General features: G+C 35.1%; 1 protein-coding gene across 12 annotated transcripts in view; it reads right to left on the bottom strand.

Moving 5' to 3' along the window:
• GPHN (gephyrin) overlaps positions 1–27,415 on the bottom strand; it is a 540,339-nt gene that overhangs the window by 110,767 nt on the left and 402,157 nt on the right. For 10 of the 12 annotated variants that reach the window (XM_069487828.1, XM_069487899.1, XM_069487867.1 and 7 more), the window contains one exon: positions 470–607. In XM_069487828.1, the coding sequence (XP_069343929.1) occupies positions 470–607 (138 nt within the window). Of the gene's footprint in view, positions 1–469; positions 608–4,327; positions 4,430–27,415 lie in introns of all 12 variants that reach the window. The other 2 variants (XM_069487811.1, XM_069487819.1) reach the window with 1 other exon arrangement.

Below are 27,415 nucleotides of genomic sequence, written 5' to 3'. Positions count from 1 at the left end.
AAGCTGAGATCAGACTGACTTCTCGGTAATCCATAGATAAACTGATTTTTTTTAATATTTTTACATTTAAATGTATATTTTCCATAACTGGAAAACATGATTACAAGACACAATTAGTTATTTCCCATTTCTGACAGAAAAGACATCAGACAGACTCAGAGTTAACTATTTTCCTTACTCAGTGCTGATAGCCCCCTCTTTAGAGCATCAATATTTTGATGGAGAGCAGAAACACAGCTGAGTTTTCTTCCATTTTGTACGAAAAAGAAGTTTTATGGGTGTTTTATTTACTGTGTATACTGTTAAGGCTGATCCTACAGTGGAGTAGAAATAAGAAACAAAAAGAATGATGATGATTGTGATAATGGCTAATAATCTTTCTCTTTCAAGAAAATTGTGTGTTGATGTTATGTGAGTCTTACTTGGAAAGATGAATAAAAGAAAGGGCAATAGGCAAATATAATAGTACCTCGGTAATTGATGATTTCTGTCCCAAGCACCGGAGTCATCTCCAGGACTGTGATAAAGGCTTTGTCCATAGATGTCAGAGGAAAAGGAGACATGCGGTGTCTTCTAGCCACCTTGGTGATGTCGACAGCACTATGACCTAAATAGGAAGATAATAACTGAGAATATGATGCTAAAACACTGATTAAAAAGTGGGAATGACTTATAAATTTCAACAATTCCTAATTTCAAATGTCCCCAAATGAAGATTAGCAGGCCAACAATTGTTTTTCCTGCCTCTGAAATATAGCCTTCTATGGTGGAACATTAAGCCAAGTTAGCAATGTTACATTATGTGTCAAATCTTGATGAAATTTAATGATGATATTGGCTAATCCTCTTTGAGCACTTACTATGTGTCAAGGCATTGTTTTATTTATTATTATTATTTTTTGAGACAGAGTCTCGCTCTTTTTGCCCTGGCTAGAGTGCCGTGGCATCAGCCTAGCTCACAGCAACCTCAAATTCCTGGGCTTAAGCAATCCTTCTGTCTCAGCCTCCCAAGTCTCTGGGACTACAGGCATATGCCAGCATGCCCGGCTGATTTTTTCTATATATATTTTTAGTTGTCCAGATAATTTCTTTCTATTTTTAGTAGAGATGGGGTCTTGCTCTTGCTCAGGCTGGCAAGGCATTGTTTTAAATTAATTCATTAATCTTTATAACAACCTTATGGTGAGACAAAATTACTATCCTTATTTATGTATGGGGAAAGAGATACTTAGAGAGACTATACATCTTTAAATAACAGAGCTAGTAACAGAAGAGCCAGGACTCAAACTTACGTAGTCTTGGCCTCAGAGTTCATGTCCTCAACCACTACACTAAACTTTGGACACTTAATACACTAGTTAGTAAAATGAAGTTGTCAAACTTGAATTTATTTAGGATTTTATTGGAAATTTTCTTTCCTCTGAAAAAAGTCATGGAGAAGGATTATTTAGCTGTCTATTCCTTATGTGACCTAATCTAGTCCCATGGCATTAATATCACTCATACACTAAAGCTACTAATTTTATATCTCCATTCTTAACCTCTGCCCTAAACTCTAGATTTTTGTATCATCCAATAGCTAGTAGATGATATATATTCCAGACTTGTAATCATCCAACATGCACTGGGATGTGTAACAGGCAATTATACCTAAAATGACCAAAATCAAACTCTTGATTCCCCACCCCGCTATCCCACACGTATGATGTCTTATTCTCTTGCAACTCCCATCTCAGTAAATAGCAACGACATTTTTCCAATTATTAAGCCAAAACTTTGGAGACATCTTTGAATCTTCTCTTATATTTAAACTATGTTTGAAACATATCTAGAATATGATCATTACTCACCACTTCCACTACTACTACTATAATAGTTGGAACCATAACTATCATTAATTTCCCAGGAAACTGAATAGCCTCCTAACTGGTCTCCCTGCTTCTACCCTAGTCACACTACAATTTATTCTCCATACCTTTTCGTGATCCTTTTAAATTTTAAGTTGTATTGTGTTAATCTTTGCTCATAACCCTTCAACGACTTTCTATGTCACTTACAGTAAAATCTGTGCTATGTCCTATATGGCCCAACAAATTATGGCTCCTGCTGTTCTCCTCTCCGAATATTTACTGTGCTCCGGTTCACTGGTTCCTTGATTTTTCTTGATAATGCCAAGTACATCTCTTCTCAGGGCCTCGTATTTTCTGTATCCTTGGCTTGGACCATTCTTCTCCAGATATTATAGCTCCATCTATCCCTCACTTCTTTCAGGTCTCTGTTCAAATAGTACCTCATCAGAGAGGCCTTTGTTGAACACTCTGTATGGGATAATACTTATCATTCTTTATTCCCCTTACTCTACTTTACTTTGCTTCATGGAGACATATATATACACACATACACATATACATATATATATATGGCTATACGTGTCTATATATTTATATATACACATACATATATATACATGTGCATACTGATATGTATATTCATAACCATATCTATAATATGTAAATATTTGTATTTATTTGCTTATAGCCTTCTTAGTAGAACATAAGCTCCATGAAAGGTTACAACTTTGTCTTTTTTTGTTCACTGTTGTTATCCCTAATACATAGAACAGTTAACTGGCACATATTAACCAACAAAAAAATAAGTATTTGTTGAATTAAAAAATGCATCATTTAATGACAAAAAGAGACTTCTTGAAGTACTGTACCTTCATGCATAAATAACTTGGCTTTTTATTGGAACCTTATAAGTGTTTATCCCAAAGGGTAAACAGAAAAAAGAGTAACTGCTTGACGTTGTTGCTTGGCTGTCCTAACTGCCATCCACAATCTCCTTCTTCCCTAGCCACTTTGCAGTTAGGAGTGTCCCTATGATATAATTCTGGCCTATGAGATGTAGGGAGAAGTCCTTGGGGCAGGCTTCCTATTACACATAAAAAGATAAAGAGATAAGGCTTTAAGAGGAAAATGTTTTGTCCTAGAATTCTACCTTCTTTCTACCTGGATACTGAGAGGTGCTATAGAGATTTTTCAACCACGAGGATGCAAACACACACAGTATGTATGGAACCATAAGAAGAAAAAAAGAGTCCAAGCCCATGATGACAATGTAGAGCTGCTGTACGAGCTCTGGTTTGCCTGCCTCCAGACTTTTGATATGTGAGATAAATAAGCTCCCATCTCTTCAAACCACTTTATAATGATTATATATATCCTTCAGAAGACTGTGAGTTTCTGCCCATTGCATCTTATTAAATTTAGCACTTCTATTCAATCCCAGTAGCTACTCCAGATGCAGTCACTGAATTGACTTAAAGGCACTGCCCCAAAGCGTTTCCATTCTAAGACTAATGACATTGTCATAGGTACCTAAAGAAAAAGATATATAGAGTTGGTTATACTCCTAATACTTCTTCTTATGGACAATCAAAATTGCAAGATTTTCAAAGCTTGAAGATTATTTAGTACAAAATTAGAATAACATTTTCTACTCAAAATTGTAGGTGAACACTTAAAAAGGATTATGTGTGATTTACCATTCACTTAAAATTGAAATATAAATTTATTTATATCTCATTTCACTGAGGTTTGGCCCTAGTCAGTCAAATACCATAAAAACATACTGCTACAACCAGTGGAACTGGAGAGCATGATAGATGTAGCTGCTTCTGCTTTTTATTCAGCTTCACAGGTCTCAGATCTGATTTTTTTCTGTGATATGCTGTACTTACTTTATGGCACAAATTGTTTATAATCTTGTAAGAGCTGTCCTTTTAAAATATGTTCAGTTTCTGAGAAGAAAACTCTACTTCTTAATTGTATAGGCCTTATCTGTTGAATGTGCTTTGTAATAGAATAGAAAAGAAGTTTTCTTATTTATTTATTTACTTTTTAAGGAGACAGAGTCTTGCCTGTTGCCCAGGCTAGCGTGCAGTGGCGTGATCATAACTCACTACAGCTTCAAACTCCTGGGCTAAAGTGATCCTACTGCCTCAGTCTCCAGAGTACCTAGGACTACAGGTTCGCACCACCATGCCTGGCTAATTTTTAAAATTTTTTTGTAGAGATGAGGTCTCTCTATGTTTCAAACTCCTAGCCTTAAGCAATTCTCTTGCCTTGGCCTTCTAAAGTGCTGGAATTACAGGCATGAGCCACTGCGCCTGGCCAAAGTTTTCTTATTAAACAGCAAGTTTGATTATCAGTGATATATACATCCATTCAACAAAATATTTACTGAGTGCATTTTATGAACCAGGCAGTTAGGAACTTGGGATACTAACAGTAAGATATATCCTGCCATAAAGAACATTACATACTTGGGAGGCTGAGGCAGAAGGATTGCTTGAGCCCAGGAGTTTGAGGTTGCTGTGAGCTGGGCTGACGCCACGGCACTCTAGCCCGGGCAACAGAGCGAGACTCTGTCTCAAAAAAAAAAAAAAAAAAGAACATTACAGTCCAGCAGAAAGGAAAGACACGTAAATAAATAAATAATAAGAGCAAGAGAATAGTAAACCACCTACCTGATGGTTTTCTAACTATAGAGATGGGTAGATCTTATTTATTGTTGTTGTCGTTTTTGGAAATTGTAATGTAGTTATCTAGCAGGCAGGGATAATCTCTCCCATCTCTAAAATAATTTTGTATCTTGTTTACATTTATCTTCTGGCACCTATCAGTCTCCATCTTACGCTATAGATATTTAAATATTTGCCTTAGCCCTGTTAGTAGATTATAAATTCACTGAAGGCAGAGCCTTTACCTCATTAACCTTTGTATCCTTTCCAGTTTTAGAATAGTGTCTCCCGTATAGTAGATAGTCAGTAAATACTTGAAATACGACTAAATGGCAAATATTTTAAACAGAGCCCAAAGTTAGGAAGTGAAAAGCAAAGCGGTGCTTTCTGCTCTGCCCCTTTACTTCTCTAAGCCCCTTGAATATTTGAAAACTGTCACAGAGTGACTATCCCACTGGATATATAATTAATCACACACTCTTTTTAATAGACCTATAGTATAAACATTTTATTTTAAATTTATTTTAAATTGACAAAAACTATATATATTTATGGCATACAACATGATGTTTTGAAATATGTATACATTGTGGAATGGCTAAATTGAACAAATTAACATACTTTGATGCTAATGGGTTAATACAGGTCCCTGGCTAAACTATTTGCATGTTAACATAGGTGCCTTTGGATATATAATAAATTTGCTGACAGGAATGTCAAAAGGAGGAGTATTTTAATTCTCTGGCACATTAGCAAGTAGGGATGCGTGTGTGTGTGTGTGTGTGTGTGTGTGTGTTTTCAACAAATGTTTATTGATACCTTTTATATGCCAAGAGGCTTCTTCCCACTGATGACCCACAGTTAGCTACTTCACCAATAAGGAAGGGTTAACTTGGTCCCGTAAATATGAGAAAAAGAATATTTGTCACTTAACTTCTCCATAAAAGAATAAAATGAATGAAATAGACAACAGCTGCTCTTTTGAGTAAAAGGAACAACTAAATAGTATCGTTAACACATCCAGTTCTGTTGTATCCCTTACCACATGCAAGATGATTATGTGTCCCTGTAAGACTCCATTTAACAAAAGATTATAACTAAAATAATTTTGAAAACCACTATCTACCTAGCACTCTGAGAGGCTAAGGCAGGAAGATCACTTGAGGTACAGAGTTTGAGACTAGCCTGAGCAAGAGTGAGACCCCATCTCTACTAAAAATATAAAAAATCAGCCGGGCATGGTGGCATGTGCCTGTAGTCCCAGCTACTTGGGAGGCTGAGGCAGGAGGATTGCTTGAGCCCAGGAGTTTGAGGTTGCTATGAGCTAGGCTGACATCATGGCACTGTAGCCTGGGCCACAAAGCAAGGCTCTGTCTCAAAAAAAAAAAAAAAAAAAAAAAAAAGAAAAGAAAACCACTATCTAGGTGATCCAGTGCTTCCATTTTCAAATCAAAAGTGGACAAACAATGCTCTGTGGACAGTACCAGGGACAAACCCAGGGAGGTACTAGTAACTGGAGGCTCAGGCTGAGAATGTACAGCACTCAAACATACAGCTCAGGGTCTCTCACGGGGGCCTCCCAAAGGGCAGGTGTGGGGCAGCCCATTTTTAGAAGTCATACATTTCCAAAAGAAATATGGTAATCAAATAGTTTTATTTGCTTTTTTTGTTTATGTCTATTTTTTAAAAAATACAATTTCAGCTATTTTCTGATGTCGACACCAGTGTTTTACAAGGAGCTTCAAAATGAAAGCTTCAAAAAATTTAAGAATAGTTGTCTCTGACTTCTCTTATTTTGTAAGTTACAAACCCAAAGCACTTCTTACTGTTTTGGGCCACTAGAAAACTAAATCAGCAGGAAAAAGGATAAAAACTATTCTCCCTCATACCCCGACCCTCTTCTTGATTCTGAGTCCAGCATAGAAGTCTGATTGAAGAGAAAAAAATTGAGAAAAAATCATGAACTTTTGCCTTTTGAAGACCACATGAGTTATTATCTAGCAGTCAGAAGCCCATAAAATCCATTTAGGTAGAAATAGGAAAGGAAGGAACAAGAAATTTTTGAAAAGGTAAGAAGGTTATAATGAAAAAGTTTTATTTTCGGATAGAGAAAATATTTTCCTATAAAGCAAAAACTATTTCCTGGCCACAAATATATTCTGATAGCTACCTTACATATGAACACTGAAGGTCACAAAGAGAATCTGTGAGAACATTAGCTCCATTAAAGTCATCCATACTACAAATCATAACAAATATGTGAAAACATGCATCCTACTGAGAAGATCATAGTGTTCAAGGAAATATTTATTTAAATTTACAATAGTAAAATTACCATATGATTGTTACTGATAATTTATAGGCAGGCTACCTAACCTGGCAAACATAAATACAAAGTGCTTTAGGATATAGGATCTTTATATGGAAGTAGGGGCGGAGGTAGGGGAGGGAGTCTAGATATACTCCCCACCACTGGATGTATGAACTGAGCTAAGAGTGACAGGTTGAATTATTATAACATCTAGATTAAACCCACTCCTCTGCAATGGGTTTAATTTTCTGAGTAGATTTGTGGAATTAAAGCTTTACTAAAGTGGTCACAAACTGATGCTAGAGGTTTCTCTAGTAAGCCTAGGTGTCCATAAGTAAAACTTAGCTAGTCTCCTTTATATTTTCTGGTTCAGTTCAGACATGAAGATGAAAGTACCCACAATGTTACGGAGATTTCCTATCTTCCATGCAGTAGTTTTAATCACTGAAAAGACTATAAGAACACAGTGCAAAAAGAATATGGGTTCACTTAGGATTGCCATCATCAAAGACATGGTTAATTACTAACAGTAATATCTGTGATGTGGAAAGCCTTCAAAGGGGCACAGAAAGTATTAATAAAAATTGATTCTTTCCTACTGAGCAGAGTAACAATAGGATCTTTGTTATAAAGTAGTGACCTGTTTCTTGTGACATGGCCATCTTGAAATGGAGCTGTATATACCAATGAAATTATTTTTCTCACTTCAAATGCATCTTTTTTAGACTGTTAATTCTTCTTCTTCTGCTTCTTCTTCTTCTTCTTCTTCTTCTTCTTCTTTTTTTTTTTTTTGAGACAGGGTCTTGCTCTGTCATCCAGGCTAGAGTGCTGTGGCATCATCATAGCTCACTGCAACCTCAAACTTCTGGGCTCAAGTGATCCTTCTGCCTCAGCCTTCTGAGTAGCTGGGACTAGACTGCATGCACCACCATGACCAGCTAATTTTTCTAATTTGTGTAGAGACAGGTCTTGCTCTTGCTTATGCTAGTCTTGAACTCCTGGCGTCAAGCAATCCTCCTGCCTAAGCCTCCCAAAGTGCTAGGATTATGGGTGTGAGCCACAACAACCAACCCTGTTAATTCTTAATATACAATGTTTCACTTTGGTTTGAAAACCCTTTTTTTTTTGAGACAGAGTCTTGTTCTGTTGCCTGGGCTAGAGTGCCATGGCATCAGCCTAGCTCACAGCAACCTCAAACTCCTGGGCTCAAGCAATCCTCCTGTCTCAGCCTCCTGAGTAGCTGGGACTACAGGCATGCGTCACCATGCCTGGCTAATTTTTTCTGTATATATTTTTAGTTGTCCATATAATTTCTTTCTATTTTTAGTAGAGACGAGGTCTCACTCTTGCTCAGGCTGGTCTTGAACTCCTCAGCTCAAATGATCCACCTGCCTCAGCCTCCCAGGAAAACTCATTTTTAAAATTAAAAGTAAATGAAGGAAAGATGCTTTCAGATTATAGAACAGAATATGGTAGAAACAATATGTTCATGCAAGTTCATCTTGATTAGATTCAAAACCTTAGGATGAAATTTTATTCTTTAAAACAATCATTAAAAAGAATTCCTTAAGGTATCTAAAATGTAAATCATTATTCATTCTTTGTATATTCTGTTCCCATTAATGTTACTGACTCTATTTCAGTTAGTGTTTACAGCTTGAATTCCTTGCATATCTATTTCCTGGATCTTTCTGAACAGCAACCACCTAAGATGATGAATAGCTTCCCTAGGAAACTTAAAGAGCAAAGATGACACTAATGTGTTCAGCTTAAATAGTTAGGGCTTTGGTAATTCAAACAATGTGTAGCTCAGATGTATGAAGCATTTAGTCTTTCATATAAATCTCTCCAATTAATAGAAATTGGTTCCAAAGCTCTAGTGAAACACTGGCAATGGTAACATTTGTAGGCTCAGGACTATAGGTCCTTTGTACATCTGAAAATAATTTCTCATATCATCTCCAATTTAATTGTTTTACAAGTTTTTCTACTTGTTTATTCAATATAATGAGACTCATAGCATTTCTTTAAAAACCCAGAAAGCATGGCTGGAAGGACTGCTATTTGCTAGAGCTGAATTAACAAAAATTAAAATTCTCGTGAGATTTTTGTACATCAAGATGATAAAACAGGCATTGTTGTCACAAGATGTTAGCTCCATAATTTATATCAATGGTTCATTGTCACTGAAAGGATAAAACTATAATCCCTTAAAATAGTCTCTAAAACCCTTCCTTCCTTCTTTTTTAGCCTTATCACTCATTATTCTATCACCTAGAAAACTGACAATATTGTAGATTTCATAATACACTGTACTATTTCATAGTTTCCTGTCATAGCATATGATGTTCTCTCTGCCTAGAATAACTTTTCTCTCATTCTTTTGTTTTCCTAGGAAATTACTCTTGCTTTACAACTTTTTTCAGTGAGAAAATACTCAAATAATGATGTAAACATGTCAAAAGGATCTCAGAGCAAGCTTGAAGAGCCTCTCTCTGGCCAAACCTGGTACAACTTGATCATCAAAATAAATTAGGACAGTAACAGATTTTAATCTATTTATTAAAATAAAAATAAGAATCCATGAAAATATGCTAATATAAACATAGAAATGATTTTTGAAAATTATTGTTCGAACAGAAGGCTAACTGTTCAATGAAGAAATGTTGGAATTAGAAAATCACCACTTGGCAACCATCACAGTAATAATTGGTTTAGGCAAAAATCATCAACTGATGCTAAGACTAGAAAGTAAAAGCCTCCAGAAAAACAACATATTTATATGGTTTCAAAGTATATCCCACAAGGTACTTATTAACTATAAAGCAAAAATAGTTATTTTACAGTGGAGAAACCTGGCAGTTACCACCTTAGCCAAGTGATCAAAGTTAGTAACACTAATAATAGGAAAAATTGAGAGAATGTGGTAAAAAATAACAAGTGAAAAAATAAAATGGTATTAGAAGAAATAATGAAAAATAAATTTGCTAAAACACTAAAAAGTACAAAATTTTTAAAAGCTATAAATATAGGAATCAAGTGCTAATATTCCCACAAAGGAAAGCAAAGCCTTTAGACCTGAGGTAGCTTCAGATGATCTGCAGGAGCTTTTCATGACTGTCTTTAGGGGCTGGGCTTCACTACAAGGTGTTCTTAAGGACTGAAGGGTCTTGAGAAAGAGCCTCAGATGAGGATCCCTAGGTTCTTGCCCTTATCAGCAGCATTAGTAATATATAAACACATTAATAATTGTGGGTACTGGTTATTGCCACCGTGGTAAAATACCAGCTTTTAGACACAGCCTTTCCTACACTCCTCTTTCATCAGATCTTTCTCCTCTTTGCTTTTGCTTTGCTGTCATTCTGGTTCAGGAATATAAACTTCAGAGTTTGTATATTAATTGGTCTGGAATCCCGTGGTTCACTCCTGTCTTGCTGTCTGATTTCTGGTTTGGTGCCCTCTTTTGGGTCTCTGAATTGTAGCTTGCCTTGTTATGCTTCTAGAATGCCTTTATTAAACTCTAAATAGCCAAAAGGCTAACCGAGAATTTTTGTCTCTCAAAGAAAGAGCCTACTAGGATATAATTTTACAGGCATTAATAGAAGTATAAATATTTTGGGGTCAGTCTATATTTAGAATATTTTCATTGTAAATGCCATTAGTATTAAAATGCAAAATTAGAATTTTGTTTTCTTCAGTAGGCCCTTGTTCCAAATATTCTTTAAATAAAAAGTAGAGAAAAAGTAACATTTCTTTAGAAATTTAAGCTATTATATTTCTAAAAGTAGAACCTGATAAATATCCCTTTAAAGCCCTTTCCAAGCATTAACTAATCTCCATAATGCCTTAGGAAAATGGACCAGAGAAGTTCAAAGTCATCTTTGCAGTTAAAGGTATTTTATCAGCTCATAAAAGCTGCATTTCCCTTAGTCAATCTTAGTCACCCTACATGTTGGTGTTTCTCATATTATTAGATTTAAGCACATAAGACTTCAGCTTCCAGAATGCCCACTGTAAGTAGTAACATCAATGACTTATAAAAAAGTAAATTTCAGTTAATATCTTTTATAAAGTATAAACAATATTAAACATGATCTTTAAGCACATAGTAGATGTTAACTTGTTTAGTTGGGAAAGGAAAACTTAAGAACAGGTGATCATAGAGAATGAAGCAGGGTCTTTCTCAAATGTGAAGATTGGATAAGTGTCATGAGTGAAAGGAGAAATCTAGTTTTTAAGGTATTTTCCATGTATGTTGGTAGAAACTGTATATTTATTCTATATTTATTGGGCACTGGAAATGATATAAGTTTTCTATAGGCCTAAAAAGTACAGTTAATTTCATAGCTAATTCTGATATGAGTGCTATAGTTCTTTTTAAAAAAGTATGAATCACTTATGATTAGAACTGTAAAGAGAAAAATAAATACAATATAATAAATATACTGAAAGGAAATAATTATAGGCATTTATAGTAGTGATCTTTTAACTAGTAGGAATGAGAATGACTTTTTTCTTTCTACTTTTCTGTATTATTTAGATTTGACAATAACACTGTATCACTGAAAAATTTAATAAATGCTTTTTGATTTGAAATAACAATTTTTTTTAGTCAACCCCAGGCAATATTTTCCAATGTCATGGTCCAAATTCTGGGGGTTCAGGGAAATATCTCAACAGCATATGATTTAATTGTTTTTTTAATCATCAAAAGCTTCCTATTACTCTAGGGATAAACTTCAGACCTTTTATGATCTGTCCTTTCTCTTCAACTTCATCACCCTTTGCTTTTACACACACCCTTATTCCAGCTACAGCAAATTCAATAATTTCTAGTACACAGCATAATTTTTGCACATACCTGTCTCAACTGTTCTTCCCCTTCCAGCCCAACTAGCAAATACTTGCTTATTTTTCAAAACTATGAAGATAAGGTGTAGGTCTTATCAGCATAAGATACTATAAATCATACAGTTACCCTGGTTTGAAACTGCAAGTTATTCTTGACTTCCTTTTCTTCCACATTTAGTTCTCAATCCTGTCAGTTCTGGTTTCTTAATATTTCAAAAATCCTGCTTTCTATTTCTATTGCTTCAACTTTAATTCAGGCTCTAATCAGACTCCTGCTTCTGATCTTGCCCAGACTCAATCCATTCTTCACACAGTAGTACATGTTTTTTCAAAAGTTTAAATTCGATCTTGTCATTTCCATGTTTAAATTACTCTATTGGACTAAAACTTGACCATGGAGGCCACTTAATGCTAGGCTTTGGACTTTGAACTTTATCCTGCAAGCCCCTGAAAAACCATTTACATAACTTTATCATGTAAGCCAACGGGAAATTGTTTTTAAGCATGACAATGACACCCATAAAGATTTCTTGTGGACAACAAATTCAATCATAGAAAGCGTAAAAGATTTGCTCAAAATCAAATCTCTAAATAAATAGTGGGTCAAGATTAAAAGACCCGATCACCTGATTTTTTAGTCTGGTGTGCTTCTTCCTGTACCACATTAGGGGGACTTCTTCCCCTTCAACTTCATTAAGTAAATATGAATCAAATACTTTCCATCTTTGTTAAGCATAGGGAGTGACGCTGAAATAAGTAAGACAAGATTCCTATCTTCCATACTGTTTCATGGAACACACAAATCACTCTGTATTTTAAGGAAAACTAATAGATTATATGCATGCTTATGTTTTAAGGTACAAACAAAATACTATGTCTGATAACAAAGAAAAGGGAATAACTAATTCTGAGGGCACAAAACGTAAGGCTTCACAGAGAAGGTGACAACTGAGTTGGGCTTTACACAATGAGAAAAAGGGGAGGAACATCTGAAACTGGAGAAACAGAATGAACAAAATCACAGAGATTTGAAAATACTTTTAGGGAATGAGGAATTGCCTAACAAGGTTAGAGGCTGGAGGTGGTGAGGATGACATACAAGGACAAGGCATAAAGGATAAATTTGGAGGCTTAGTACTTTAGAATGTGGAGAATCATTCAAGATTTTCAGAAGAGAAGTAATATGTACTTTAAAATGTAATACTTGACTGATGGAAGACGATAAGGGAGAGAGACTGAAGATAGGAAGAGCAGTTATGCTATTGCACTCCTAAAGGTAAATGATGAAGATGGCCTGAACTGTTACAATATGAATGGTAAAAAGGGCATAACAGAAGGTTCTATGTCTGATTGTGCTTTGGAAACGAGATGGGGATACAGTAAATATCGTGGTGAGATCTCAAGCTTAGTTATTAGAGTAGGTTGCCAGTGTCATTGTCTAATAGAACAATACAGGAACAATTTGGAGGAAAGGATTCTAAATTTGGTTTCTGGTGAGGGGAATGTGAGATGCCAGCAGGACTTCAAAGGATGATTCCAGTATACAATATAGTAAGGGAGTCTGGAGCTTGGAAAAGAGGCCAGGCCTAACTTTAGAAGCCATTAATATATAGGTTGTGAATCTAATAATGAGGATCAGTAATTCACTTATTATAAATAGAATGGTAAAAGGACATATCATAAGAAAGAGACTTTGAAGGACAATAAATGTCCATTCCAGAATAAATTCTATTATCAACCATTACCTTAACTTTTCAACGTTTTTCCAGATGCTTAATCGATGTACATTTCATTTTTCTAACCCTATTAACAATTTTTAACTATTTATATTAACAGCTTAAAAGTATTAACCATATAAATATTGCTGTACAACAGATCACTAGAACTTTTCATCTTGCCTACATGAAATTCTATACCCATTGAACAACTCTCCATTTCCCCCTCCCCTCGGTCCCTGGCAACCACTATTCCACTTTCTATTTCTATGAGTTTGATTACTTTTGATACCTCATATAAGTGGAATCATGAAGAGTTTATCTTTTTGTGATTGACTTTTTTCACTTAGCATAACGTCTTCAAGGTTCACCCATGCTGTAGCATGTGACAGGGTTTCCTTATTTTTTTAGGCTGAATAATTTCCATTGTATGAATATGCCATATTTTGTTTATCCATTTATCTGTTCATGGACATTTAGGTTGCTTCCATATCTTGGCTATTGTGAATAATGCCAGAATGAACATGGCTGTACAAATATCTCTTTGAGATCCTATTTTTGATTCTTTTGGATATATACCCAGAGGCGGGATTTATAGATCATACGAAAACTTTATTTCTAATTTTTTAAGGAAATTCCATACTATTCTCCATAGCAGTTGTACCATTTTACAATCCCATCAATAGTGCACAAGGGTTCCAATTCCTCCCCATTCTCTCTAATACTTATTTTCTGTTTTTTTTTTATAGTTGCTATCCTAATGGATGTGAGGTGATATCTCATTATGATTTTGATATATGTCCCTGATGATTAGTGACACTGAGAAGCTTTTCATATGCTTATTGGCCATTTGTATATCTTCTTTGAAAAATGTCTATTCAAGTCCTTTGGCCATTTTTAATCAGATTGTCTGATTTTTTGTTGCTGAGTTGTAGGAGTTCTTTGTATATTCTTTATATTAACTGCCTATCAGATACATGATTTGCAATTATTTTCTCCCACTCTGTAGTTACCTTTGAACTCTGTTGATTGTATCCTTTGATGTTCAAAATGTTTAAGTTTGATGTAGTCCTATTTGTATTTGCTTGCTTTAGCTGCCTGTGCTTTTGGTGTCATATCCAAGAGATCATTTCCCATTATAATCTTGGAAAGCTTTTCTCCGTATTTTTTTCCTAGGAGTTTTATAGTTTCAGTTCTTACATTTAGGTCTTTGATCCACTGTTGACCTACAGAGACATAAAAGATTTCAGGAGTTTTGCAGGGCTTTGCCCTGAAGGAATATGTGAACGTGTTAGTTCACATATCAAAAGCTGCCTTGCCTCAGAAGGGCATCTCACCGATCAGTAGCACTTTCCATGGCAACGCTGTCTCAGACCTGTCAGCTTGCGCCTGGCACTTCTGTACGACAAAGCTCGGTATGGGGCCACACGTTGAGAACTGATCAAAGAGTGCCTGCCTGACAGACACCTGCAGCTAAAAGCAATTAGCCTAAGGGACAGTTTCTGCTTCACTCCTGACTACCCATCTCAATCAACAAAAAGCTAGACAAAGAAACATAGAGCCACTATATTTCTGTTTAGCCTTTCTCCTAAATGATAATTTTATCTTAGAACTTAGAAGTTTGTCTTAGAAAGATTTTGTAACCATTTGCTCATGTAGATAGAGTTAATCAAGGGATCTCTAGAAGCTTTTTGGGATACTTTAAACCTAAACAAACTACCTGTTATTATGTAAATCTGTTACCACTGACAACCAATCACTGTACCAATAAATACTGATGTGGGACTTCGCTCGTGGCCTCACAGCTCACGAGAATGCTGGAGGACCCCCTGACTCCCCCATCTTTACAAAAACTATACTTTTGTGTCTGTGTCTTCTTTTATTTCTATATTCTCTATTTGCTAATTTCTATTATTTCCTTATCCCTTGCGACGACCCCTGCCAAAGAGACCCAATTTTTGCCAGGAGCATAACTAACCCCCTGCAATCCATTTTGAGCTAATTTTTGTGTATGGTGTAAGATAAGGTCCATCTTCATCATTTTGCATAAGGATAGCTGTTTTCTCAACATTTGTTGGAGACCATCCTTTCTCTGTTGAGTGGTCTCAGCACCCATGTCAAAGATCATGTGAGAGTTTGTTTCTGGGCTCTATTTTCTGTTCCATTGGCCTATACGTCTGTCTTTGTGCCAGTACCATAATGTTTTTGATTATTGCAACTTTGTAATATGTTTTAAAATTAGGAAGTGTGAGGCTTCTAGCTTTGTTCCTCTTTTTCAACATTGTTTTGGGCATACCAGGACCTCTGACATTCTACATGAATTTTAGGATGTTAGTTTCTATTTCTGCAAAAAAAAAAAAAAAAATGCCATTGGCATTTTGGTAGGGGTTGCACTGAATCTGTACATTGCTTTGGATAGTATAGATATTTTATTAATAACAATATTAGGTCTTCCAAAACATGAACATGGGATGTCTTTCCATTTACTTGTGTTTTTAACTTCTTTCAGCAATGTTATGTCATTTTCACTGTACAAGTCTTTCACCTCCTTAGTTAAGTTTATTCCTAAGTATTTTATTCTTTTTGATGCTATTGTAATGTGATTATCTTAATTTCATTTTCAGATTGTTAATTGTTTGTGTATAGAAATGCAATTGATTTTTGATTGTTGATTTTCTATTCTGCAACTTTGCTGAATTCTTTTATTAGTTCTAACAGTATTTTATGTGTGTGTGTGAGAGAGAGAGTTTTTAGGGTTGTCTATATGTAAGATCATGTCATCTGTAAATGGAGATCATTTTATTTCTTCCTTTCAGATTGGAGTGTCTTTTATTTCTTTTTCTTGCCTAATGTCTCTGGTTTGGATTTCTAGTAATATATTGAATAGAAGTGGCAAATATAAAAAAAAATGAGTATCTTTATCTTGTTCCTGATTTTAGAGAAAAGGCTTTCAGTTTTTCACCATTGAGTATGATGTTAGTTGTGGCCTTTTCATATATGACCTCTATTATGTTGAGATAATTTCTTTCTATTCCTAGTTTGATTGTTGTTATCATGAAAGTTTGTTGAATTTTGTAACATGCCTTTTCTGCAACAATTGAGTTGATCATGTGATTTTTGTTCTTTGTTCTTTTAATGTGGTATATTACATTTATTGATTTTCATAAATTGAACCATCCTATCATCCCAGGGACAAATCCCACATTGCCATGGTGTATAATACTGTAAATGTGCTGTTCAATTTGATTTTTTAGTATTTTTACATCATATTTATGCAAAATTTCTTTTCTTATTTTTGTCTGGCTTTAATATCAGGGTAATGCTGGCCTCATAAAATGAGTTTGGAAGTATTCCCTCCTCTTCAAGTTTTTGGAAGAGTTTGAGAATTGGTAAAAATTTTTCTTTATATGTTTGGTAGAATTCTCTAATGAAGCCCTATGGTCATTGCTTTTCTTTGTTGAGAGGTTTCTGATTACTGATTCAAAATCATTAGCAGTTATGGATATCTTTTAGATTTTCTATTTCTTCATGATTCAGTTTTGGTAGTTCATATGTTTTTATGAATTTATCCATTTCCTCTAGGTTATCCAATTTGTTGGTGTATAACTGTTCACAGTAGTCTCTTATAATCTTGATTTCTGTGGCATCAATTGTAATATCTCCTCTTTCATTTCTGATTTTAGTTGAGTCTCCTCTCTTTTTAACTTAGTCTAGTTAAGGGTTTGTTAATTTTGTTGATATTCTCAAAAATCCAACTCTTAGTTTCATTGATTTTCTTCTGTTCTTTTTCTATTCTCTATTTTGCTTATGTCTGCTCTAATTTTATTATTCCTTTCTTTCTGTTAACTTTGGGTTTAGTTTGTTCTTTTACTAGTTCCTTGAGGCAGAAAGTTAGATTGTTGCTTTGAGATCTTTCTTCATTAATGTAGTTGTCATCACTATAAACTTCCCTCTTAGTACTGTTTCTGCTACAACTCATAAGTTTTGCTATGTTGTGTTTTTGCTTTTATTTGTCTTAAGATGTTTTCTAATTTCCCTTGTGATTTATTTTTTTTATTAATGGGTTGTTCAAGAGTATGTTGTTTAATTTTCACATATTTTTGTATTTTCCAGTTTTCCTACTATTGATGTCTACTTTCATTCCATTGTGGTTGTAAAAGACACTTCATAGATCTTGATCTTCTTAACTTTGTTAGGACTTGTGTTTTAGCCTACCAAGTGATCTATGCTGAAAAATGTTCCATGTGCATTTGAGAAGAATGTGTAATCTGTTGCTGTTGAGTGGAGTGTTTTGCATATGTCTGTTAGGTCCAGTTGGTCTATACTGTTGTTAAAGTTCTTTGTTTCTTTATTAATCTGTCTGGTTGTTCTAACCATTATTGAAAGTGGAGTACTAAAATTTCCTATTATTATTATTATTATCTATTTCTCCCTTCAATTTTGTCAATGTTTGCTTCATATATTTGCGTGCTCTAATGTTAGATGCATATATATTTTTAATTGCTACATATTCCTGGTGAATTTACCCTCTTATCAATATAATATCCTTCTTTGTCTCTTTTTGACAGTTTCCAACCTAAAGCCTATTTTGTCTGATGTAAGTATGACCACCCCAGCCTTTTTGGTTATGATTTGTATGAAATATCTTCTGTCTTTTTATTTTCTGCCTATTTGTCTCTTTACATCTAAGGTGAATCTCTTGTAGACAGCATATTGTTACATTTTGTCTTTTTAAGCCATTCAATCACCCTGTATCTTTTCATTGGGGAGTTTAATCCAATTACATTTAAAGGACTTACTATTGCCATTTTGTTAACTATTTTGTGTTTCTTATAGCTATTCTGTCTCTCTTTTCCTCTCTTGCTGTCTTCGTTTGCATTACTGACATTCTTTGATTCCTCAGTCACTTTCTTTTCTGTATTTTCTATAAGAATTTTCTTTGTGATTACTGTAAGACTTACATAAAATATAACAATCTATAAGTCATACACAAAAATTACCTTATTACATTTACTCACTCCCACTTTGTTTTTGATGTCACAAATTACATCTTAATATATTATTTAACCATTGGCATACTTTTATAGTTATATCTTATGCTTTTGTTTATTAAATTCCATACTAAGAATAAATGTGCTTTTCATGCCACCATTACAGTATTACAGTCTTCTGTCTCTCTCTATATTTTCCTTTACCAGTGAGCTTTGCATTTTCATATGCTTTCATGTTGCTGTCTAGTGTAATTTCATTTTAACTTGCAGGATTCCCTTTACCATTTCTTATAAGCCAGGTCTAGTTGTGATGAACTCCCCAGTTTTTGTTTATCTGGGAAAATATATTTCTCTTTCATTTTTGAAGGATAATTTTGATGGGTATAGTATTATTTGCAGACAGATTTTTTTTTTTTTTTTTTTTTTTTCTTCCCTTTCAGCACTTTGAATATATCATACTACTGCCTTCTGGCTTGTATAGTTTCTGATGAAATATCCAATGACATTCTTATGGGAGCTCCCTTGTACACAATAAGTCACTTTTCTCTTGCTTCTTTCAAGATTTTCTCTTTGTCCTTGACTTCTGACAGTTTGATTATAACATTTTTTGGTGTGGGCCTCTATGCTCTCACCCTAGCTGTATCCTTCGAGCATCAAGTGTTTGGATGTACGTTTCTCTCCTCAAATATGGGAAGTTTTTGACCAATTATTTCTTCAAATAAGTTCTAGGTCTCTCTTCTTCTCCTGGAACTCTCTTAATGTGTACATTGGTCCACATGATGGCATTCCATAAGCCCTTTGGCTTTCTTTACTTTCCTTTCACTTGTTTTTCTTTTTACTCCAATGACTTGATTATTTCAAATGACCTGTGTTTGAGTTTGCTGATTTTTTCTTCTGCTTGATCAAGTCTGCTGTTGAACCCTCTAGTAAATTTTTCAATTCAGTTTTTATATTCTTAAGCTCTAGAATTTCTATTTGGTTCTTTTAAATAATTCTGTTTAATGATAGTCTCATTTTTAAAGATAATAATTTTGATTTCTTTGCTAGGTAATCATAGAAATCCATTTCTTTGAGATTGGTTTCTGGAGAATTATTCTGGCTCTTTGATTGGGCCATGTTTCCCTATTTCTTAGTGTGCCTTGTGATTTTTTGCTGAGTTTTATGCATTTGAGAAAAACGTCCATATCTCTCAGTCTTTACAGACTGGGTTTGTACAGGGTAAGACCCTTACTAGTCACCTTGGCTAGAGACTCTGGGAGGTTTCTGAAACATTTTTTGGGGGATATGACTTCTCTGTGCCTGTGCACATAATTTACCAATTAGAAGTTTTGCAGGTTTCTTTATCAGGAGCTTGTAATCTCTTGCTCCTTCTGGTGTTTGTCTACAGCACTGTAGGCTCTGTAGTGCTGCTGCTGCAAGCCACCCCTGCTCTTTATTCTTAGTAGCCCCCAGGCATCCAAAGTATGCCAGCTCCCTGTCAGCACCCTAGTTAGTCAAGACACAATCCATTTTCCTAGGCAGCCCTCCAAAAATCTAGAACACTGAATGCAAGTTCCACTCTTCTGCATCCTGAGGAGGAAGCTGGGGGTTAGGCACCTTCTCCAGACTGCACTGAGAAATACTGGTATGTATGTGTGGCATGGCAGGCTCTATGATGCCTCAGCAAGCTGTCTTCATTCTCCATTGCTTTCAGTAGTGCCCAGGCATCTAAGCTATGCTGGTTCTGTCAATACGGTGAGATAGAAAGCAGTCCTTTGGGCAGCCCTCTGAAAAGCTAGAATGTTGGATGCATGTTCCACTCTTCCCCCACAGAGAAAAGCCCTGAGTCAGATGTACACTCCTGATCATGCTAAGCTGCACTGACTTGAGGAAAGGGAAGTCACAGGTAAAGTACAACAGTTCTTATCCACTTCAATGTGGTTGTTCTTGGCTTTGCACTGGCTTCGGATAATACAACTTCTTACCTATTTTCTGGAGTTCTCATGAAGGTATTGTGGTCCATATATTGTTTTTAAGTTGGTGTCTCTGTGTGGAAATGACAGCTGGGACATCCTATTTTGCCATCTTTTAACTTAATGCTTTCAGCTATATCAGCTACAATATTGACAATGAGGAATCAAAAAGACTGACTAAAAGTAATGAATGATGCAATTTTCATATAAAACAAAAAGTGTGATAATCTAGCAAAACAAGATAAGTGAGACCAAATTTTACACCGAATAGCAAATATTACATAAGGAATCTAGGTTTTGCTAATAAAACAATAATACTTGAGAGCCAAGTGTGGTGGTGCATACCTGTAGTCCCAGCTACTCAGGAGGGTGAGGTGGGAGGATCACTTGAGCCCAGGAATTTGAATCCAGTGTGGGACACATAGTGAGACTTTGTCTCTAAAGATAATTTTTTCTTGTTTTTCCTCTTATTTATTAGTTTTTAAACCATTTTTTCAAAACATTAAGGGGGTACAAATGTTTTTGTTATATGGATACCTTTTATAATGCTTAAGTTGGCACTTTTGGTGTGTCCATCAGCCAAATAGTGTTCATTACACCCAATGGGCAAGTTTTTACCCCCACCCCCAGGAAATTTTTTAAAAGTTTGAGGATATAGTAAAGAACATTGAAAATAAAGCTGATTTATTTGGAAGATTAGATGAGAAAGTTGAGAGAGAGCGAGCTTATATACAATAACTCAATAAATATTTATGGAAGTCAATTGCTAGTTATCTTTAGTTATGTGAAAAAGATCATCTAAGTGATGGTAATCTGCTGTTGTCTGATACAGTGAATGCCAATTAGGAGGATAAGGAATTAGATGTGGCAAGAGGGAATGAGGAAAAATTTTATAAAAATAAGAGCTATAAGAAATTAGCATACTTCTCCAAGGATTATTTCAAAATCTTCTTTCCTGGGGATCATTAAAAAAGAGAAAACTTCATGTTTCTTAATAGCAAGGTGCAAGAAAATGAACTAGAGGACCTATCTATATAGGATAGATTAAAGGGCATAATACTAAAACCAAAAGTCTACTAACATACTACAGGCAAGAGGTAATAGATCCTGAACCTGGGTAGCAGTAGTGAGAATGAAGGAAGGGGTAATGGCCAAAGTGAGAACATGAAATAATTTGAAGAAAAGGAACAGTTAAGAAAAATAGTATTTTTAATAAACACATTAGTGTTTTTGCTAATGCTTAGTGTTTTCTTTTTCTGTTCCCATTCTAATTTCCTTTGTAGGATATTTTGCTGTCCCTTGCCTGCTATGCTTGCCCAAGGCCTTCCTCTCATTTATTCACTCACCCATTTAATGCATTTACTGAGAGACAGTCTGTGAATTAGATTCTGGGAATAGTATCAGTGAAGAAGATAGATGAGGTATTGCAAGATGCTTAGGGTGGAGTGGAGGAGACAGCAGAGAAGATAGAGAAGTATTTACATACTGTAAATAGGCTTGAATAAAGTAGGGAAAATACAAGATACTAGAGAAGAACATAGGAGGGCAATTTGCTCAAATTTGGGATGTGACATAAAGCCTCCTGGAGGAAATGTAGGGTAAGTAGAAGCTATACAGGGTTTGGAAGAGATGGGAAATAAACATTTTGGGAAAGAGGAAACTATTTGCAAATTGAAAGGTTCCTATGACCGGTGCAATGAATTCAAGGTGGGAGTGGTAGAGGTAAACCTAGAGGCAAACAGAAGCCAGACTATAAGCAATTTCAAGGAGTTAGACTTTTATCCAAGAACAAGGAGCTATTAAAAAGTTAAAGTTAAAGGAGTATGGCAGGTTTAAATTTTTATTTTAGAAAGATAAAAATGGTTATAGGAAATGGAATAAAAAACATGATTATTTTTGGTTTGGACAACTAGGTGGATAATGTTACTCCTTGAAATACGAGAAGAAGAGCAGGTTGAGATTTTAATTTGTTTTAGTCATGTTTAATATGAGATATTTGTGGAACATTCAAGAAGAAATCTACAATAGATGATTTGAAATGTAAGTCCAAAGTTTAGAGAAAAATTATGGGCTATAGTTACAGATTTGATTTACATGAAAGCCTTGTGAGTGAATGACCTTGCTAACACAGGATACAGAATATGAATGGAAGGTCTAAGAGAGACCTCAGAAAAACACCAATATTTAATGACTGGGCCAAAAAAGGAGCCTTCAAAGAAGCTAGACACAAAGAAAACAGATAGTTTAAAAGGAACATTAGGAGAAAGAAAAGCCAAGAAAGATAATTGTTTCAAGAAGGAGGGAGTGATTTAAAAAGGTACCCAAGCTTGATTTACTTTCCTTTAGGTTTTCCCTTCCATTTATACCCTAATAATGGCCCTATATGCATCCATTTTCTTAAAACTCTGCCCTCAGAGGTGACATTCAAATTACCTGATAAATGTATTTAAGACTAATGGATTCTAAAGCTTAAATTATTACTCTAATTAGTTAACATATTTTCATTGAAAAAGTGAATTTTTGGAGATAATGCCTTCACTCTAAGGAATAATTGTATTATAATAACAATAGTAATACTAGTAGTACTAGTAATAATAATAAGAGCAACTATAAAGCTATAGTAAGCAAAATGGGATGGTATTAGTAGAAAAACAGATACATAGACCAATGGAACAGAATAGAGAACTCAGAAATAACTTCATGTATTTACAACCAACTGATTTTCAACAAAAGTGCCAAGAGCATACATTAGGAAAAGGATACTATCTTCAATAAATGTTGCTGGGAAAACTGGACATACACATGGAGACAAATGAAACTAGACTCTATCTCTCACCATAAATGAAAATCAGCTCAAAATGGATTAAGGACTTAAACATAAGGCCCATAACTATAAAACTACTAGAAGAAGACATAGGGACATAGGGGAAATTCTTCAGGACATTAGTCCAGGCAAAGATATTATGGCTAAGACTTCAAAAGCACAGGAAACAAAACCAAAAATAGATAAATGGGATTATATTAAACTAAAAAATTTCTACATAGAGAAATAAATAATCAACAGAGTGAAGAGACAATCTATAGAATGGAAGAAAATATTTGCAAACTAATAATCTGACCGGGAACTAATATCCAGGAGATACAAGGAACTCAAACAACTCAACAGCAAAAAACAAATAACCTCATTAAAAAGTGGGCAAATGACATGAACAGACATTTCTCAAAAGAAGATATATAAATGGCCAATAAACATATGAAAAAATGTTCAACAGCACTAATCATCAGAGAAATACAAATTAAAGCCACAATGAGATACCCTCTTACCCTAGTCAGAATGGCCAATATTAAATAGTCAAAAATGTAACACTTTTATAAAAGATGTGTTATGTTCAAGTTCAATGTTTTATTATATCAAGTTTTATTAATATGAAATCCCCAAAAAACTATATTTTGCCTTTATTGAAAATAGTAAACTGGTTGACAGAGGGAAATGAATTATAGGTGGAAGAATGAAGTAATAGAACTAATAAATAGTGTTATATCATCTTTATAGCATGTGTGGTAAGAAAACAATTTTTGCACTGATAATTGTTTATAAGTACCCATGGATGTAACAGATATCAATTTCTATTTTTACTTATACAATATTGGATCAAGTTTTTAAGGCCATATTAAAATTAATCAGGCAACATAGCGTGTTAGTTAAAAATGTGGGCAATAAAATCAGAGTGCCAGGTTTCAAATACTGGCTCCAACTCATACCATTAGTATACCCACAAACGACTTATTTAACTTTAGTGGAATCTTTAGTTTCCTTATCTATTTAATGCAGAAATACATAGAATTTTACTCATAGGATTTGTTGTTGTTGTGTGTAAGGATTAAGTAGGGTGAACCATATAGAAAAGTCTTTGATACACAGTAACAGTCAATAAAAATTAACCTGTCTTATCGTCATCATCAAAAAATAGTAATATTAGCAGTACTGGTAGGAATAACAACAATAGCAGCTAACATTCATTACATGATTATTATGTACCTAACATTACACTGCTTAATACTTAACCCATAAGGTAGATACTTTTATTACCACATTTTACAGGTGAGGAAACTGAGGCACAGAGATATTGAGTACTTGTCCAAGTTCACAAAGCTAATAATTAGAGAAACCAAGATTTGAGCAGAGGTAGTTTGACTCCAAAGCGTGCATTCTTTTATAACATGAGCCAGTGAGGGCAGGAGTTTGAGGCTTGCATACTGTTTACCGAACCTGAAAATATACTAAAAAGGTAACCACTTTCTCTGCTTATGTGTAAGCCTGAATTTAGGCAGTGCATCAAATTTAGAATGTATAACTTGTTATATCACAAAGCTTATATAATTAAAAGTTGTTTTATTGCTTCCTTAAATAAGAATGAAAGTTTTTTTTTTTTTTTTGAGACAGAGTCTCACTCTGTTGCCCAGGCTAGAGTGAGTGCCATGGCATCAGCTTAGCTCACAGCAACCTCAAACTCCTGAGCTGAAGCGATCCTCCTGTCTCAGCCTCCCGAGTAGCTCGGACTACAGGCATGCACCACCATGCCCGGCTAATTTTTTTCTATATATATTTTTAGCTGTCCATATAATTTCTTTCTATTTTTAGTAGAGATGGGGTCTCGCTCTTGCTCAGGCTGGTCTCGAACTCCTGAGCTCAAACGATCCGCCCACCTCGGCCTCCCAGAGTGCTAGGATTACAGGCGTGAGCCACCGCGCCCGGCCAAGAATGAAAGTTTTTGACATGTGATATTTTACATGTTAAGAGATTTGTAATAGCCTGGATCTATCATTATAGGTAACATTCATTAAACTTGATGGTAGTGGAGTAATGGAAAGATTTCATGAAAATATGTAAGTTCACTATCATTAAAATGATTCTGGCAAAAAGTGACTAACATTTAAGTATGGGTATTAACATATGTGATTAATGAGGAGATTACTAGATAAGTGAAATCATAAATAGAAAAATTTTCAGTATATTATAATTTTTAATTAAATCTAATTTCTGAAACCTTTGCCTGAGTGTTAAAATCACTGGGAGGGAATCTAATAATCATAAAGTTCAGTTTACTAGAATAAGACTAGGAAACTTTTACATATGAAATAAAAAAGCAAAGCATCACAGAAAGTTAAAAGCTTTAGTTAAACTACTCTATCTAAAATTTTCCATTTAACAGTTCTAGGAAGAATTTTTAATGAATGATATTTATCTCAACTATGTCCTTTTGAATCATGTTCCATTGTATAATGGATGTCTACAATAAAACACTAATGCTTCAAGTAAACATAACTTTTAAGATACAATTATTTTAAAATTAAAAGCCCATTAATAACTAGGGATGAATGTCGTAGTTTGAGAATTGGCAAAACAACTTGGCAGAAAAGAGTTCCTTGAATAAGAGGGCAATGCTGAGTCAGTTTTTTAAAATAGAGCCATAGGAAATCCCTTACTTCAGTAGTGACTTAACTGAATCATTATTCCAGTTAATTTCAACTAAAGTAGTAAAATCTTTTAATTCATTAAAAGGCGAGTTAGTTTTGTCTTATCTAAAAACTCAAAGCTTCTATTTTGTTTCTTTACATTTTGTTCAAATAAGAAATCATAAATAAGATCCTCCAGCAATTAACACAGAACTTTATACATAGTTGAATGCAGGAGAATGCCTTTTCATCAAATTAGGGTGCAGATAAATTATTTTATACTCTGGGGCTATTTCTGCCTAGATAACTAATGTTGGTTATTGCATTAGAGTAAGTTCAAACATGACTTTTTTATTCCACAACCTTCATTAACATAACTTTATTGATGCAGAAAACTCCTACCCAGAAAGATAAAAGTTGCAAATCATTTCATTATTTATTCCAGGAACTTCCTGAAAGACCCATTAGCTCTTAAATAGAGAATATCAGAGTGATATCAGCAAAATGGTGTAGTAGAAGATACCAGTCTTCATCTCTCACAAAAATCAATAATTACGCAGTTATCCATGAACACAAATAGTTCTGGGAGAGCTCGAGTCCAATTATAAACCCAAACAATGCAAGGGAGCAAAATATGGAAAAAACTGCACAGAAACTATTGCTGTGATGACTGGCATACACAGAGACAACTGGAGACAAGCTAGGAACAAAGAATAAGGGTGAGTGCTATGAACGTTAGCCACACAGTAGGTACCATGTGGTCCCCAGTGGCCTGCTTTGCAGAGGACACTGGAAGACTTTGCCACTGAGGACCTCAACAGCAGCAGTAGATGCCCTGCAGCTTTCATAGCAGAAGTCCCCTTAGTGGTCATTAGCATGGACCCTAACAGGCTGCTCTGTATATGAAACTGGCTGCTTTCACCACTGAGGCAAACAATAGCCTTTGCTGCTACAGACCCACAGAGAGGGAGCTGCTCCTCCAAGAAGGAGACACTTGTGCTACCCAGGGATCAGTGTAGCCCCACATTCTCAATACCATGCATGCTCTAGACCCTGACTCTGAAACTGCTCTGTCAGTGCCAGTGCCTAGGATGCCAGAATCACAACCACAGAGAGTGGTTTATTTCCACGACGTCCTTTTGAATCCTATTCCATTGCATAATGAATGTCTATAATAAAATAGTAATGTCTTCAAGTAAACATGCCTTTAAGATAAAATTATTTTAAAATTAAATGCCCCAGAACCTCTATAGCTCTGTGTGCACCCACATCCCAGACCCCAGCTCCCCAGGTGCTTTATAAGCACCTGGACCTTACACACCATTACTAATACTGCAAGGGCACCTGCACTCTGGGCATTGGTGCTGGAACCACCCTGAATTCTGAAGCCAAGGTCCCTTGTACCTGAGCTCCAGACCCCGGCTCCATGGCTACTTGGCTACTTCACAGGAATTATGCATTAGACATTGGGCCAATGCCGCCACATGCATGCCCATGAGCCTGACCAGTGCTAAAAGGGATCATCTAGGTCATGACTTCCCCCATGGGAGAAAAAGAGATCAGAATGATCTCAGTAGACTTTACTACCAAAAACTCCAATCGTCCTCATCACT

The sequence above is a fragment of the Eulemur rufifrons genome, chromosome 2 (genome assembly GCF_041146395.1).
Source record: "Eulemur rufifrons isolate Redbay chromosome 2, OSU_ERuf_1, whole genome shotgun sequence".
Lineage (NCBI taxonomy): Eukaryota > Metazoa > Chordata > Mammalia > Primates > Lemuridae > Eulemur > Eulemur rufifrons.
Note: the sequence above shows the minus strand (reverse complement) of the source record. Positions and strands in the feature narration are given on the sequence as shown.